We start from the raw sequence: 17,485 nt of genomic DNA, 5'->3' as shown, positions 1-17,485 counted from the left end.
ATGAGAAGGGATGACATTTGGGGCAGACTTGGAGGTTTCCAAAGACTATTTTGAGTTAGTCTCTGCCTGCCTCTTTCGAGTTCTGGCTGTTCCTGCCTCCATGGCTTTGCTTGGCCATCGTGGACTCTAGTCCTTTGAAATTAAGCCCAATTAAGCAGTTTTTTTTTTTCCTGGTTACCTGGGTCATGGGGTTTGTCACTGCAACAGAAACCCTAAGACACCAGCCAGGTTAATAAAATCTGCAGAAGGAAGGAGTCAGAGCAACTGGGGAAGTTAATGAATCATGAGAATGAATACCAGGTCAGAGCTGAAAGGCGCCCTAGTTTTGCCTAAAACTTTTAAAATCCATAGCTCTTGAGGCATGCCTGCCGACCAATGCCTCTGGTCTCACTACCGCTCTGCCTCAAGCCTCAGCAACTACACAGTGACTCCGCGAGCCAGTGTTGACATCTGCCCAAGTTTCTAAACTTGCTCCGTGTGTGCTCCAGACTTTAGATTAAAAAACACGATTTGTCCGTATTTGCTCACAGCCATGACAAACCCTCTGTAATCTACCACTGTGGGACAGAACATTCTGGGAATGAGGGTCACTGGGAATGAATTGCAGGCTGGAGGCAGACCCAGCACAGGCTCACAGTTTCGGCCACATACTGACCCTGCAAGAAATTCGTCATCTTGCATGTACCTTGGGCCCACAGACAGAGCAGAGACAGCCATGCAAGGTCTCCCTCCCTCTGTGAATCACTCCATCTCTACCCTAAAAGCTTCGTGGTTTTAACTGTGCATCTTCTGCCTTTGCTGAAGACATGATGGCAGGAGTCTTATCACCTTGGTTTTCTTTTTTGTGACTACCACAAGCCACACAAACTGTACAAAGGCCACTGCAGACCTTCGACTCTTCACCCACACGAACTCTCTTGTTGGCACTTTCAGATCTTATTAGCACTGCATAACCCAAGACAATGATTACAAGGTTTCTAACTTCCAACTGCTTTATCTTCCTCAGAAAGGCTTTGGGACATCATCTTGCTCATACCCACTCATCCAAGATTAGATCATTTTGTTGGTAGTGTAAGTACTGTGAAGAAAGCTTGACACAGACTAACAATGTACATACACTCTGAAAGTGAGGCAGGAACAAGTGTGGGGTGTGAATCTGAAATATGCAGTTTTCTAAAACCCGACAGGCTTACATACAAAACAGGGATGTTGTTTCATCTGTGGCTGCGCCTTGATCTACTGCTATCTCAGCCAGCAACTGCAACTCTGTAGTTACAGCCTGCTTATCTAGCAACAGCCTGGTCACTCAGGCCCCAGCCTAGTGAGAACTCTGTTCCTGCAGGCAGCGGCCCTGTGGCTGCCACTGAAGGTACCTTTAACTAAATCTCTCCTGTTCTAATCATGAGTAAGACTCGCGATTCCAAGGCTGGAATGAAAACCTGCGAGCTCAGAGAGGCTGAGGAGCAAACTAGCTGACCTCTCTCCTTGCTGGTGTCCACAGAAGAGCCGTGTTTCCACTTAGCCGGACCACACAAAGCTGTGCCACTCCAAACCTCACCCTACTACTTCCTGTGTCTCTCTGTCTCTCCCAGATGCCCTCTGGGCTCTATGATTACTTTCTGTCAACTAGTTGCTAATGCAGCCTCCTGACCCAAGGTTAATTTTGTTTAATTAACACAAATGCAAACTCAGGTTCACGGTGTGACTGAATATCCCCCAACATGAGGATTGATCTTAAACAGCTCAGCACTATTTATTAAGTAAAATATGGCAATGGAACAATACAGAATGTGCACCATTTGATAAATTATGATTAGAAACAGAAATGCATACACTTCCATTTGCATTCATATATAACTGCACATGAAGCTCAAATCTAATTTCTTGGCTCCATAACATCCACAGGGCACTGCTCATCCTGAGCATGAAGCCCTGAGCCATGCCCAGACACATCAGTGCTTCCCTATGACTAGAGAACCCACTTGGAGGAATAAAGGATTCCAAGCCAACGAGCAGGTGTTTTCTGGGCTACATCTCCACAAATTGGAGTTAAGAAGCACCACGGCAGTATGAAAGGCTTGTTCTTTGGTAATTTACCATTCTGTGCTAACTAAACATGCCTGAAATGCTCCAGGAATACCCTACGACAGGCACACACAGCCTGCCCGAGTCAGTCCTGTCAGCTCTTGGCCAGCAGGATGCAGGACAGCCACAAGCACACCGCTGAGGGCTGCTCGGCGCTCGTGCCCTCACAAGGAGGCCTGGAGTGCAGAGCTCCTCTGCAGTGAAGCACTAACTCACCTGGAGGGGGGGACCCCAAATCATCTGCAGGAAAGTGAGGCAGCTGACGGTGACCTGCTCTTCAAGACACCACATCAATTCTAGATTTTGTAATTTCCAAAAAGAAAAAAAGGTAGGACAATGCCATGCTTTACTCAAAACCTTAATGCTTTAAGAACACAGAGACAACCCTCCAAATTCTCCAGTAAATCCAGTTTTCTCTTTCAGGAAAGCCTGTCTCCCCTATGTACTAGTTGTTAAGCTCTCAGCTACCAGAAATATTTAGCTCACTGTCCCCAACTATGCACAGTAAGAGAGCCCCATTCTCTTGCACGTGGATGCCCAAGTGCCAATAGGAGCAGCACTACCTAGTTCCAGTCATACATAGACAGACAGCCCTTCAAACACCAGCCAGCAATGGTCCCTCTTCAGAAGGCTTCCTTCTTTATGCTGTGAGATGTTAAGACCTTGCAGTGTGTTCTGTTTCTAAGACCAACTACAGTACAGGACCCAAAAACACAGGGAGCCACGACTATCTATGTCCCAGTGGGGACCCCAGAACTAAGCATGCCACTATGAGCGGCTGCTCGGACTTCAACACCTACACACTAATAAATCCTAACAGAGACAGACGCTGCACAAACACAGACCCAGCTGTTATAAGAACCAAAGGACTGTCACCCACTTATAAAATGTAAACACTTCAGAATTTATCTTTTAACATCAAAATAATAAGAGCAAGGAGTCTTTGTCTCTGTTTGATGATGCTATGCAAGGTGACTCTGCAGACTCCATTTACAGGCTTTATCCTAGATTTATGAAGGGAAGTTTAAGTATATTCCACTCATTCAAATCAACCTTCAGAGAATTCTGGACTCTGCTGAAAAAAAGAAAAGTGATTATGCACACTGGAGACCCACAGACAGGAAGGATTCTGTCCTAGCAACTCAACTCAAGAACAATATAGGAATGCAGAAGGCAAAAAGGACCCCAAATTCTTAACTTCCATCCTACAAATTGAAAATTAACTATACACAGAGCAGTCAAATCATGCTGAGGAGAAACTGAGAAGTAAAATAGCCAAAGAAACAACTTGGGAAGCTGCCTCAAGGGAACAGCTGGAAAAGGAGCTGCATTAACTTGAGTTAAAGGGAAGCTGGTGTGTGACAGAAAAACATGATCATGAAGAACCTGAAACTACACCAGCAACTGTGCAGGGCGGCCTGCCAGAGAAAGGAGGTCAGGCAACATGCAGAACCCGCATGTGCTCTGTACGAGTGGGACTGACCTGTCTAATAGAGGCACACACAAGGCTAGGGTGAAGAAAGCCCCAGGGCAGAACAGACAAGCCACACCCTCATATTTATTGCTTTTACATGTGTGTGACATGTGTGGAGTCAGGGCCAACTTGACAGGATCAAACACAACAGCAAGTAGCTTTAGCACTGAGCCACCTCAAAGGCCCAATCCAGAACATTTCTGAACCACATGACCACAAACTCAATGGGACTGAACACTGACGAGTGCTCAGAGCTATGTCTAACGACCAAGACCACATTTAGGGATCTTATTTTCATAATCTTTAGTACCCTAACTATGCCAAACAAACAAGCAAGATTATTAGAATGCACAATGTGCTTTCAAAACCTTTTGAGCTCATAAATGTTGGCAAGATAATTACAGTACTAATAGACACACTTTAAAAATTCACACATGAAAGACGCAGGGGAATTTCAAATACTTAGTGAAGAAGAGTTCTTTGAGGATGGAAAATAGTGCACATCTTTTATCCTAATACTCAGGATGCAGAGGCAGGTGGATCTCTGAGTCTGGGGCTAGCCTGGTCTACACAGCAAATTTTAGGCTAGCCAGGGCTACACAATGAGACCTTGCCTCAAAAACAAAGACAACCAAGATTCAGTGTAGAAATACATGGTAAGAAACTCAAATACTTACAGGGCCATCTGCCTGCGGTGTAAGAAAGTATCAAAATCAGAAAGCACCTTCTCCCAACACTCTCCCACCCTGGGCATTACTGACACTCGGTCACTCCAGTCCTGTGTCACACACTTCTGTCACTCGATCCTCAAACAATTCCCTTCTCCCACAAAAGGCAAACCTCAGCTCAGTAATCCAAGGTACTTAGTCATACACTTTTCCTTAACCTTTTCATTGTAATTAGGTGGGGTGGATACTGGGGAGAAAGTTACAAAAGGCACCCGTTTCCAGCTGTGTTCTCAGTCTCTTCAGGAAGGAACACTCCAGCACTGCCGGGACACCCAATGCTTTAACGCCTTCCCAGGTGCAGCCTTGCTAGAAAAATGCCACTGAAAACACGACCAGAGCTTGGTCACATCTTTCTAAGGAAGGACTCCATTAGGAACAGACCCATCAGGCCGCCCCCTAGCTCCCCTCAGTTCATCTCCACTGGGACCCCCTCTTCTAACTGCTCTGCCATCCTACCTCACTCTCTAGAGGACTGTTAGGATTGTCAGGAACATTTGCCGCACAGAGGAGAAACTGAGAAGTGAAATAGCCAAAGAAACAACTTGGGATGCCTCAAGGGAACAGCTGGAAAAAGACACAAAGGGCTTCTCGGACTACACACTGACACCTTCGCAGAAGGAGAAGGCACAAGACAGTAAGTTAGGGAAGCCACATCATCATCAAATGCCAGCACAGCTTACAAAATCACGACGTTTCTCTAATCGGGTACAATGTTCCTGCGATGTCTCCTACCGGGGTGGCTCAGTCTGAGAGCCGCCTCTGAGAGGACAATGCACAGTGCTGCTTGTGTCTACTACTCTTGGCAATGACAAGGAGAACCTTCTAGAGCACTGTCCCTAAAACCACCAAAGATCTCAAGGAAACACCCACATCTGCCAAGTTAAACTGTGCAGCACAGGAGGAAGCTACTGGAGGAGCAAGTGAGCAAGGGCCATCTGTCCCATGTAACCCTAACCCTAACCCTCCTACTCCTTAGTAAAACAGCACCCAGGGCCAGGGTAGACTAAACCACACCAGACAGCACTGACTGAAACCTCCTGAGGCTTGTTGTTGTTCTTTTCAAGTAGCTTGAAGAACTAGACTCATGAAGTCAGAAAGACCACAGCTGCTGAAAATGGGGAGGGAGGGAGGGAGGGAGGGAGGGAGGGAGGGGGAGGGGAGGGGAGGGGAGGGGAGGGGAGGGGAGGGGAGGGGAGGGGAGGGGAGGGGAGGGGAGGGGAGGGGAGGGGAGGGGAGGGGAGGGGAGGGGAGGGGAGGGGGAGGAAGCAGAGTCATCAACTCAGCTTCTGGTGCCTCTGGACCTGTGCACACAGGGCCAACTCTCCTTCTTCATCAGGTCCTCTGCCTCCCAGGAGACTGGTGACAGTGTCCACAGTCACCTGTGGCTGTTGTGGCTGGTGGAAGACGTAGGGAGAAGCCAAGGGTGCAGTCAAACATCCCATAGCACCCAACAATGAACAATCCTTCACCCCCTGGTCAACAGGGCTGAGGCTGCAGACACTAGGTAAAAGGAGATGAGTCTGTCAACTAACTGCCTGCTCAAACAAAGACAAGACAGGAAGGGGATTGGGAAGGTGCCGAGACCAGCCTTCAGAGAACAGAGTTTACACCATGTACACTTTCCATAATTCAAGATGACTCAGAATGAAGAATTTTGAAAAGCCAGCCCATTCCAAAGAGAAAAGTCAGCCAATGGAGATGGCTTGTGTATTTTACTCCATAGCCAGCATTATTATAACAATTTTTAACTATACTTAAGGACACAAAGGAAAGTGTGTGCTCATAATGGATAAATGGGAAATCATAACAGGAATTAAAATGGTTTCATACATATACATAATTTTTTAAATCTTAGTCCTTTTGCACTAAGCACTTCTTGTATGCCAATGCTACAGTGCTCTTAATTAAACTTTTACTATAATTGTACAAATAAAAAAACAAATGTAATTTTAGTTCTTTCTAAGCAAGAGTGTTAGATAGCTGGTACTAGAAACTGACTCACTTTGAATGTGTCATAATAAAATAAAATTATTCCATTTAGAACCAACAATCTAGGTTGCAGAGACACATGGTAGCTTATAACCAGAAATTATAAATATAAACAATAACCTTAATCCTTAACTTTTTTAGCTAGGCTAGGAAATTAATTTATACCTGCCTAATTTTCACCTGAAAATAAAGAAAATGTTCCTTATATTTTGACAGATGGATTCTGGGGCTTCGTTTTGTAAATAAGCACACATTAAATACATGTGCAAATGTGAAAATAGCAATGTCTAAAAAAATAAGAAATCATTTCCTTAGACATGCTGATGTTTAACTTGTAAGAACCTCTTGTGTTTACAGAGGCTTTGAAAAGTAACGAGTAGAAATGGACTTGAAGGCAAATATATTTTGGATTTTTTTAAAATACTCACATACTTCAGCAAAAACCACTATATTAAACTGTATCTAAAAAATGAGAGATGTATCATCATTCTTCTTTGAATGTAACTCAACTGCACACTGACCAATCTCACTAACTGGCAGTCAAGGAAGCGCCACGAGAGGTCGAGTCCTCCCTAAAAAGCATGCTTCATCTGGACATCCATCTTCCAGCCACCTCCCCCAAGCGACTGAACACACTGCTCAGAAAACAGTAAGCGAAGCAGCTGTGCTCTGGGCCACAGCCTCCTCAACGCCCACATGGTTCCTCAGTTTCTCTCTCGACCACTGCTGATGCCTTATCTCCAGATACGGCCTTGAGAAGAGCCGTCAACCCCCTTCTAACAAAACCCAATACAGTCAAAGTGACATTTTATGCGTGTTTGTGTGTGTGTGTACATTTATCACACACACACCACAGTGTCTGCAGCAGCTTTTCCTTCCCCTCTTCAAGGACAGACAGGTGACCTGCTGAGACATTTGAGTCTCGAGTTTACAGACTCCCAGGTGGTGGCAGGACTAGGGGCTGAGCTTCCAGCAAAGCAGGTGGGGGCTGCACAAACCCTGCTCCCCATCACTTCCTGGCTACAGGTTTGTGCTGGGAATCCACCACCAACCTCAGGCAAACAGAAGAAGAAGAGTCTCCCAATTCTGCTACATGGGTTCCAATTCAACTCTTCAGAGACCTGCCATGCTGTCTGTCTGATGATGGGGCCTAAAGTCTCTGCCAGGCTGTTGTTCAAAATAACTCTTTGAATGAACTCCAAACCCCCAGCAATTCATCAGGGTCCCTCTAAGCCCCAATCTGAGACCTTCCAACAACCACTTCACTAAATTTAGATGCACTGGGGGAACCTACTAGTGGAATCTCTAACACCAAGAGATTGCCATGGATTGCCAGCAGCGACTAGAGACACAAGCTTCATCCTATCAGACTGCAACCTACAGCCAGCAGCTAAGTCCCTACCTTAGGGTGGGGACCTAGACAATAAAACAGAATTGAGGTGGTGTGTCCTGGGTACAGAGCTCAGTGGGAAAGGACAAGAATGCCTGTGCTTCGTCCCTAGCGTACAAAAAGAAAAAGAATATAATAATTGGGGGCGGGGTGCTGTATACCCTGTTTTGTAAAAATTAAGTGCTTTCTCTGTCAACCAAATCTGACTAGACTACGGTCAGAGAAAAGGATGCCTATTGAGCAGCGAAGTTTATCCCCATTGCAAATGAGGGTTATGGCTAATGTTCAGGGTCCTGAGGACATAAATCACAGTCCTGTTCTTGATAGTCATCTACGGTAAGGAGCACTGGGAAAGCACTGTATAAATTTTCACTGTTTAATTCACTTTATTCTTAAGTCATGCCTTATCAGTTTAAGGAAGAAAAATTAGAAAGAACACAAAAAGAACATGCTAGAGTGTCTCAACCAAACCATATAGTGAAGAGTAGCTTGGCCATGGCCTCCCTGCTGACCACATGGCTATCTCATCTTAATATTCAACCACAGGCATGCAGTCTGTGACAGTACAGTGGCCCAAGAACAACGTGAAGAGACAACTCCACCAACCCCTTCGACCTCAGTGCAAAGAGAAGCGTGGTCAGGGAAGAGAAAGCACCCTGAAGACTGACCTTTTGTTGACTGGCTTTTCATCCTTGTCATAGGGCCGCACAAACCACTTCCCGATCCTCACGAAGTTCTTATCCATTAGGCACCTACAATAAGCACATCAGGAATTACCTTCACAGACGCAGGAACGAATGAGCTCAGTTCTCTAACAACCCAGAGGAGAGGCACCAATGCAAACACAGTCCGCCAGTCCAACTGCCAACATGCTTTCTTACACTCAGAGAACTCAGAACTCTGGGCATGTGTTAATGCCCACAGGAAAACAAGCAAGAAGAGCTGAAGTGTTTCCAAACCTGGAATTTCAGGTCCCAGGTCTGCATGACCTAAGTTCCTGTATGACCAAGGGCAGAGTGCAGGGAACTTAAGGACACTTTCAATCCACCGCAACTCATCCTGCAAGCTGGGCTTAGGGTTTGTTTGTGACAAGTGACCAATCCTTTAGCAAGGATGCCAATAACAATACCTTAGCACAGCCCAAATCTACCCTGATGTGTTCTTTCCGCAGGCACAGAGACCCTTTACAGGAAAGGAAGATTTGGCCTTAGCCTTCCATGCAAGGGTGTCTGCTTCTCTCTCTCTCTCTCCTGGCTGGGCCTGGCTTCTGTCTCCACGCGGTTTGTGTTTGTTTTTCCGTCATGTCACAGGTATTCTTTAAAGGCCATGGTAAGAGTAATTGAACCCACCACATAGAACTCCAATAGTGTAACAATTCAACTGAAGTGACAATACAGTTAGGACAAATTCATTCCTGTGCAGGCAATGACAACCCTATCGTAACTGCCCTCTGGACAATGGAGGAGATGCTGCAGACTCTAACAAGTACCCTTGATTTTAAGAAATACAAAATGTGAAATAAAAATGGACATTCTGAATTTGATGATCTCTCAATTTCAGTACTGAAACAATCTACATTTTGAAGTCAAGCTGTCAGAATTCCTTTTGTTCAAGTGCATATGGAAAGCTACACAGCAATTCTTATCTCACTATTCAGGCAGATCTGTACTTGGTTTTTGTCTCTGTTGTTCCCACACCATCAAGGACTAGCCGAACAATTCAAGCCCTCACCCACTCATCACAGGCTAAACAAGTTAGTAAATGGCAAGCCACAGTTTCTGGTCACAATATAACTCCCTTTGGGCAGACTCAATCTGGAACAGGATTACATCAAAATATCACTGGATTTATTTTGAAAGTGAACAATCTCCGTTGTTCACAGTGAAGAGAAAATCATTTCCAGAGTAACTCAATCTGACTTCACGTTTCTACATTAAATAAGCATGCTTTTGTGATAAAGATTATGAATACAATAAATTTTGAATAGAAAATATGGAGCAGCCACCTAAGAAAAGGATCATAAGTAGTCACACTGGAAAGCATCACCAGGTTCTTTCCCAGCCAGACCCCATCTCTCCTGGGGTCCATCTGTCACAAAGAATGCAGAGCTGAGCGCCGTGGCTCCCAGTCCAGGAACACTGCCGATAGCTACTAAAACCTGGCTGCAGTCACCAGAGTGCAGAGGAGCGCCACAGTGCTCCCTGCTGGAGCCCAGGAAGCTAAGGCAGAGAAGAGAGGAAACATCTCCTAGCAAGGTCATGGGAGCCCAGACACACCTGTGCACACAGCCAGGACATAAGTGACTACCCCAAAATATCTCCTTAATCCCTTCTTCTTGTCTTAAGCCCAGGTCCATCTCATGACTGAGTTAACATGAAAGCATTTCTTCACTTTTTAAAAGCTGTTAGAATGTCTACCTTAAAATCCACAATGCACAGAATAAAAGCAGTGGTACCAGGCATGGGATCACGTTCAAGAGCAAACACCTCCATGTAGAGAACTGCATTGGATAAAGTCGTGTTGGGCTTGGGGTGGAGATACAGAAACACCTCCTCTGAGGTGAGGCCCAACAGAAAGGATGTGAACATGATGCTGTCGACTTTAAGCCCTGTGAGAAAATGGAAGACAGTTCTGTGGCTACACTAGCACCTAGGGGAGCTGATTGGACAGCAGGCTCCAGTGGAGCACATGTGCATCCTGAAAAGAAACCAAGAGGAAACGGACCGAAAAGCACAGCAGCCACGCAGCTCAAGGTCCGTCCGCTCTCGGACACAGACCTGAGTCCCAGAGTTGCCATCTTAAACAGCCGCCCAGCCTGTGAGCCAGGATTCCCTTGACTGTTTTCTGCTCCCTCTCCTCCTGTTTAAACTCCAAAGAGTGTTCCTGTCTCTGATGAAGCCTGTGGCTTCTCTTGTATTCATAATCAGGGTTTCACTCCTCAGTTAAGATGACTCATTTCTACGAAACTCTCCATGGAAGAGTTGTGACTATGCCTCTTCAACGGGGATGTGAACGCCTGTGATGCGGCACCTTCCGAGTCCTGCTCTGCACTGCTCCATTACACAGCCGGAATGAGTGTTATACACACTGAAGACTTCTTTCCTGTTCATAAGGAAAGGCACTCTTGGAGCCGTGTCTGCTGTGTGTGCATTCTTACCAGGAGGCACTTGGTGACAGGGAGAGAAACCTACTGACTTCACTTCTTCACAGCTCGTCCCTTCCTACTGTGGCCTCAAATCACACTGAAGGGGTCGTGTGGCTGCTAAGACACCTACAGGAAAACCAACACTACTTAAATGCGTTAATTATATTTGAAGAACATAACTAGGCAAATGTTTTAAAGAAAAGTAGTTTCAAGATGTAAAATGTATCAGCAGGCAGATCTCTGTGGGTTCGAGGTCAGCCTGGTCTACAGAGCAAGTTCCAGGACAGTCAGGGCTACACAGAGAAACCGTCTCGGACAACAAAACAAAAATCAGAAATAAAATGTCCACTCTACCGTTCTCTGCTCTTTTGGTAGTGGTGGGGGGAGCACATCAAAATTTGTATTTCATTTTACAACTCATTCTTGCAAACAATTCTCTCTGCCAAAAACTGCTTCAGAACACAACCCCAATCACTAACAGGTATGTATTGTAGTCACCCTGGGTATCACATTTTCAGAGGCACTTTTGAAGTGGCAACCTTCTGTAAGGCAGACCGATACCACTTTCAAAGGCAACTGGGCAAGGCCAGAGTTCGGGAATGTTAGGCAAGAGCAGAGATTATCTCTTCCATGTGTCAGCACCTTCAAGGGCAACATTTCAAGAGAATGCAATGGTGCTGAAAAACCAAGGCAAGTTCCATGTGTGTGAGCATGTACGGTTCTCCTGTGTTGTGCTTCATAGTTCTGAACAATGAAGCTCAATGTGCAAGTTCCCATCTCTACTCCCGAAGCCTAGGCAGCAGCCACAGACTAACCAGTGGGTTACTTCCCCCGAAGGGGCGGCTCGGAGGAGCAGCAGGAAATCCATCTGGCTAGCACTTTGGACAGAGACTCAAGTCCAAACTCCATGTTCCTCCGCTACAGCGTCACCCAATGACACCTGATTTCACCCTCTGTTTTCAGAGCTGCCCACAGACTACATCCTACCCACTTGCATACCAAGCATCCTGAGTGCCACCATCATCTCCTCAACCTTCATCAGATGGAAGAAATGAGTTTCTGTTAAGGAGACTACAACATATCCAGAGGAGGAGATGACAGATCCCTTCCCAGCTGACCCCACATGCTCACTGTCCGTGGACTGGCTTCTCTTGTGCCCTGGTGGGTACTGCTCTTGCAGGAAGGTACAGCCAGGCAAGGCCTCTCTACTTCACGTCCTCTGTAAAATGACTACAGCCTTAGGTCCTTCTACAGGACTAGTCTCACCTGAAATGTCCATTCTACCTAATGCAAATCCAAAGAAATCTACCTCTCTTCTCAGTCCATTCAGTGTTTAATGTCATTCTTTGGTTATTACAAAAACAAGCAGTCGTCAACATCTTCACCCCTTCTCTGTGCTAAGAATTATTGAGTGAACAGTTTGACTGATGTGCCTCAGAAGACAAGATTCCTTTCCAGACATTGACAATCAGTGTTTTCAACCACTGGTTTCCAGTCTTTTACTTATGTCCTCCCATTACAGAGTGCGGCCCCAATCTAAAGACTCATGTTCGCCGGGCATGGTGGTGCATGCCTTTAATCCCAGCACTCAGGAGGCAGAGAGGCAGGTGGGTCTCGGTGAGTTCGAGGCCAGCCTGGTCTACAGAGTGAGTTCCAGGATAGGCTCCAAAGTTACACAGAGAAACCCTGTCTCGAAAAACCAAAAAAAAAAAAAAAAAACCAAAAAAAAAAAAACAAAAAAAAAACCTCATTTTCCTACGTGGCATTTCCATAAAAGGGAACTGCTTGTTTCTTGCACTCTTACGTGATTCCCAGGGCGCCAGAATTCCATGTGGCATAACCATTCTTCAACCACGGCTGCACCTGTCACTGTGCTCCTCCCAGTGAATCCAAGAGCGAGCGACGCTGCAGTTTCTACCCCACCCAGCAGACACTGAGCCCAGGAGTGGGGACATGCTGTCGGTGTGGGTGCAGCTTCGATCGCACGCTCTTCTCCCGTATTTCTTTCTGCTGCTGCTCTACCCGGCACAGGGAAGCCTAGCAGCCACCAGTCAGACAGCAGCAGTGCCCTACCAGGGAGAGCACCAACCACTCTTCTCGGGTGTCAAAATCCACACTGCCAAGTTCCCCTCTGCCTGCACGGCATGACTGAGCTCACTGCTTCACAGGCTCCAATAAGCTTCCACTGTGTGCAAAGCAGTGTGAGCTGACCTCTGGGGACAGCAATAAGCCCCCATGAAAATCAGCAAGTGTATTTTATTCCAAAGCCTTCAGAGGGTTACAAACTAAAATCAGAATAACAAACCTAATGCCAACCAGGCAGTGTGCCAGATGTTCTGGGTTTACAAAGGCAAGGCGCTCCAGTACAAAAACACTCCAAGTCTTCAACTACACACATTTTCTGGACTGTTCAAAAGGTGTTACTTCATTAGCACAGACAGGTAACAGGATTTGCTGTATCATGAAAAGCCCCCTCAACTGTAGTACGGGAAACAGTCAAGGTGCCTGAAGTACTGAAAATGATCGCACCAACAGACTCCCCAAGAGTGATTGCACACTTTGTTCTCCGTGACGAGGAGGAAACCGTCTCAGCATGACACTCGGCCTAACTGCTGCCAGGACGGCCGGACGGGATGGACGGGGCGGACAGGGGTGGAGCGGCCCTTGGCTGCAGACACTCTTACGTGGTGAGGCAGGCGACGAGAGAGGTGTGTGAAAGAGAGGTGGGGATAAACTCAGTGACAACCGATTCGATAAATACAAACCAAATTAATGCTATGTTATCACCCTGGGCATCTAGCCAAAAAGAGAACTGGTTTAAAAAAGGGAGAAGCTCATTTACTTTCTCAAAAGACAAGAAAAATAAGCATAACGGCATGATCTAAAACAGAAATTTCTGGAACTCTCTGCTTCTAGAGTTCTAAGAAGTCACAAATACAATACCTAAATAAGCAAAGAGAACTCAAAATTCCCTCCCCCTCCCTCTCTCTCTCTCTCTCTCTCTCTCTCTCTCTCTCTCTCTCTCTCTCTCTCTCTCTCTCTCACACACACACACACACACACACACACACACACACACACACACACACACACACCAGAAACACTTCTGTTCCCATGCCATAAACAGCTAACTGGAAGACAGACAATTAGACATGTTTCTGCCCATTCCGCTGACATCAAGCATGGTCATGCAACTTAACTTCGACCTCTCTCCCTGGTAGTTTCCACTACTCCAGCTTGTGGCCTGTGTCTTAGCTGATGATGTGTGTGCAGACACGGTGTGCATCACTTCAGCACAGGCTCTCCATTCCTGAGAGCTCCGTAGCTCTCTGCTCTCTGCCAGGAGGCCAGCAAGGAGAGGCAGGGGCTGCCTGGCAGTACTGGGCTGGGACAGCAGGCAGACATCACAACGAGCAGACAATCTACCTCTCTGTGAAGGAGAAGGAGGTTTGACTTCCCATAATGGTGCATCTTTGAGCCTAACTTGGCTGGAGAAAGAGGCAACAGCAACATTTAACGCAGGCCAGTGGCCACCACAAGGAAAAGAATGGGGCAAAGCAGGAGCGACGAGGAAGAGGAGAGGAGTGCAATTTTATAAGAACTGCAAACAGGAGGGTGGGAACTTGGCTCTGATTACCAAACAAGCAATTACATGGGAGAAGATTGTATGAGAGGTTCAGAGCACTTGCTGCACTTCCCTGGGAGATCCTGGGTTTGGCTCCCACCACTCACAGTGGCTCACAACTGTGGGTAATTCCAGTTCACAGGTGGCGGTGGGGGGTGGATGCCCTGGTGTGGCTTCTGAAGGCACCAGGAATGCACTTGGTGCACAGACATACATGCAGGTGAAACACTCATACAAATAAGATTAATAAATCTAAAACAAGAAAGTTTAAATCTCTACTATAATATTTTTAAAGATGACTGAATATAGCTCCAAAGGGATAGCTTTCCAAATGAAAACATGAAAGTAACAGGAAAAGAGACTTCTGCTCTGCTCAGTGCAAATCCTCTTCTAACACTAAGCACTCTCTGAAGATGAGACAAGCTCCTTCAGAACCTGCTCACATGACAGGAAGTCCTCAAGGAAGGGGACCACAGAAGGATGCTGCAGACCAGAATCCCAGGAGGGAGCTAAGTGCACTCTAAGAGCAGCGATCCTTGCTGTCCTCTGAGCTTTAAGTGCAGCCAGAGTGCTCACACTGAGAAAGGCGGTGGGTGGGGCCAAGGCCCATGTCCACAGTTGGTTAGGTGATGAAGCTGAAACCCAAAACACCTCCATCCTCTATAGGTAATTAAGGAAGAAGATTTCTAGGAATGAGCGCCTAGAAGAACAGAAAACCACAACCAGAGATGCTCTCGCCAGTCTGATGTCTTTATGCAAATGTTCCCAGGAGCATCAAGTTGGTCCGTTTGCTTCTAAATGGACAAATGACTCTAGCCGGAAGTGCAAATACAGGGCAGGCAAACACTGAAGAGTGACAAGAGAAACGAGTCTCTGAAGGTGATCACACTGCTTACAATTTAAAATTGCCTCCAGAACGTCAATAGAGCGGTGCTTCAGGACCAGTCGATAGTAGTCCCGAACGCAATGCTCTTGTGTACAAATGACAGTATTACTTAACTCCTGTAGTGAAAGAGTCCTTAATGAGTCACTGCAGTGACAGCATTCTGTTAGTCTTTCATAAAGATCAATGTACACAACTCTTCAGACCTAAGCAAGAGCTTTTCAAGTTAGTAAGTGGAATTTCCTTTTAATTAAGCATCTTTATACTTAAAAAATAAAACGCAGAATGAATCACTTCTCAAGCTTTGAAAATAGACAAACTAAACAAAAAGATTCAGAAATCCCACAAGCCCTGCTCCTGAGCTGGTCATCAGTTTTCACTCCAGGAACTCCCAGAACTCACACCAGAAAATCAGGCTGACCTTCCACAGGCAGAAAGAAAAAGAGGACAGCAGGAAATGGCAGGAAGCAGACACCCAACTACATCACAGACTCGGGGAAAGTTATAGCGAGTGATGTGAATGATGGAAACACAGAAAAGGTAAAGTATGGATCGGCCACCCAGAGTCTGCTGGCAGTCAATGAAGGGAATTGGGAACCACCGTTTACAATGCTTCCTGCCTCACAGCGGAGTGGTTTTCATTCACAAATAAATGCAGCCACTTCATGTCTGAAGGAGACTGAGGGACTCTTTTACAGGACCAGAGCCACACATTTTTCAAAAGGGCCTTAAATTACCCAAGAATCACAGTGAGGAGGCTTGGTCATGAAGTGTTTCCTAAGGTAAAAGCTGCTCTGCTCACTGTCTCCAGAGGAGAATTCAAACAGGCTATTCTGGGACTGTCAAATAGTACAAAATAATGAAAGTTATAGGAAAATAATAATTATCGACAGAGTGGGTGAATTACAGTACCACATTAACAGAAACCGAAGGCCCCGGCTCCCCACACCTAACTAGCAGGCTGCCGACTCCGAGCAAAACTAATACCCAAATTTTATTATATGTCACAATTAATTTTCATAAAAATAATGGTTCAACTAGGCCCAGGCTTTAGTTTCCATTATAAATTATAAATTTGTAAGTTCCCTGAATAAGGAACTTACATGCATGTCCTTCCACTCAGTTTTTCTAGTCTTCTAATTTTTTCCAACAAAGAAAAATGCTAAAACATGGGACTGAGAAAAGATTTTGTTTTCTAGAAGGAATCAATCATGATTTAAAAATCCAGTGAGTTATAATATTAAAAATATGCTTTGTCCTACATACTACAGAATCCCATTTAAAGGTACATTCTTGATGAACCATTTACTTGACACAGAAGTGTGCAAACAGTAAATTTTTCCTGTTTTTCTGAATGAGTTTGGGTGTACTTTTGTTCTTGTTTACTGGAGGGGGGGGGGATTGTCAAATACTTAATTCATGAATATCTCATCTTCAAATCAATGCTTCCTCATACACGTGACACCTTCACAGAAAAGTATGAACAAAGTAGTACTAGGCTCCAAAGTTTGGAAGAAGCAGAGACACTTCACAGGAACTAGAGTCTTTTTTTTTTTTTTTTTAAGATTTATTTATTATGTATAGTGTTCAGCCTGCATATATGCATGCAGGCCAGAAGAGGGCACCACATCTCATTATAGATGGTTGTGAGCTACCATATGGTTGCTGGGAATTGAACTCAGGTCCTGGGGAAGATCAGCATGAGCTCTTAACCTCTGAGCCATCTCTCCAGGCCCAACTAGAGTCTTTTGAAATGACTCAGATGGTGATGCTTGATACAGTGATAGTCTTCCTAGACCATCATAGCCCATCATAGCAGCTGGAATATGAATTTAGCAGTACTATACTGCCATTCCAGCTTTGCTGACCTCAGGCACCATCTACAGACTCCAGAGGAGAACGGACAATGGTTCCCACCGGAGCTCCTAACTAAACCGCCGTTCTTCCGCTGAAAAGGGAAGGAGGGCCTCCAATAATGCCTATGTCAAAGGTCAACGCGCCTCCACCCCTTTCAGTCAACTCTGCAAGAATGTGGGCATCAATCTAAATACCAGCAGTGAAGTGTAATCAATGGATGGGAAAGTCTGTTCTGAGAACAGCTCACGATACGTATTCTAAAAACTTTAAGAACCCCAGCTTGGCCTTGAACTCCTGATCCTCTGGCTT

The 17,485-nt window shown here is 45.7% G+C and overlaps 1 protein-coding gene across 6 annotated transcripts in view; it reads right to left on the bottom strand.

The window, feature by feature from the left end:
• The window catches only part of Med13l (mediator complex subunit 13L), a 230,795-nt gene that overhangs the window by 85,479 nt on the left and 127,831 nt on the right, over positions 1 to 17,485 (bottom strand). For 5 of the 6 annotated variants that reach the window (XM_015997298.2, XM_076561225.1, XM_006970801.3 and 2 more), the window contains one exon: positions 8,335 to 8,418. The exons of the other annotated variant lie outside the window; for it this stretch is intronic. In XM_015997298.2, the coding sequence (XP_015852784.2) occupies positions 8,335 to 8,418 (84 nt within the window). The remainder of the gene's footprint in view (positions 1 to 8,334; positions 8,419 to 17,485) is intronic. 6 annotated transcript variants of the gene reach the window in all.

Source organism: Peromyscus maniculatus, chromosome 23 (assembly GCF_049852395.1).
Source record: "Peromyscus maniculatus bairdii isolate BWxNUB_F1_BW_parent chromosome 23, HU_Pman_BW_mat_3.1, whole genome shotgun sequence".
Classification (NCBI taxonomy): Eukaryota; Metazoa; Chordata; class Mammalia; order Rodentia; family Cricetidae; genus Peromyscus; species Peromyscus maniculatus.
The sequence above is the reverse complement of the archived record's forward strand: the minus strand, read 5'-3'. Positions and strand labels throughout refer to the sequence as shown.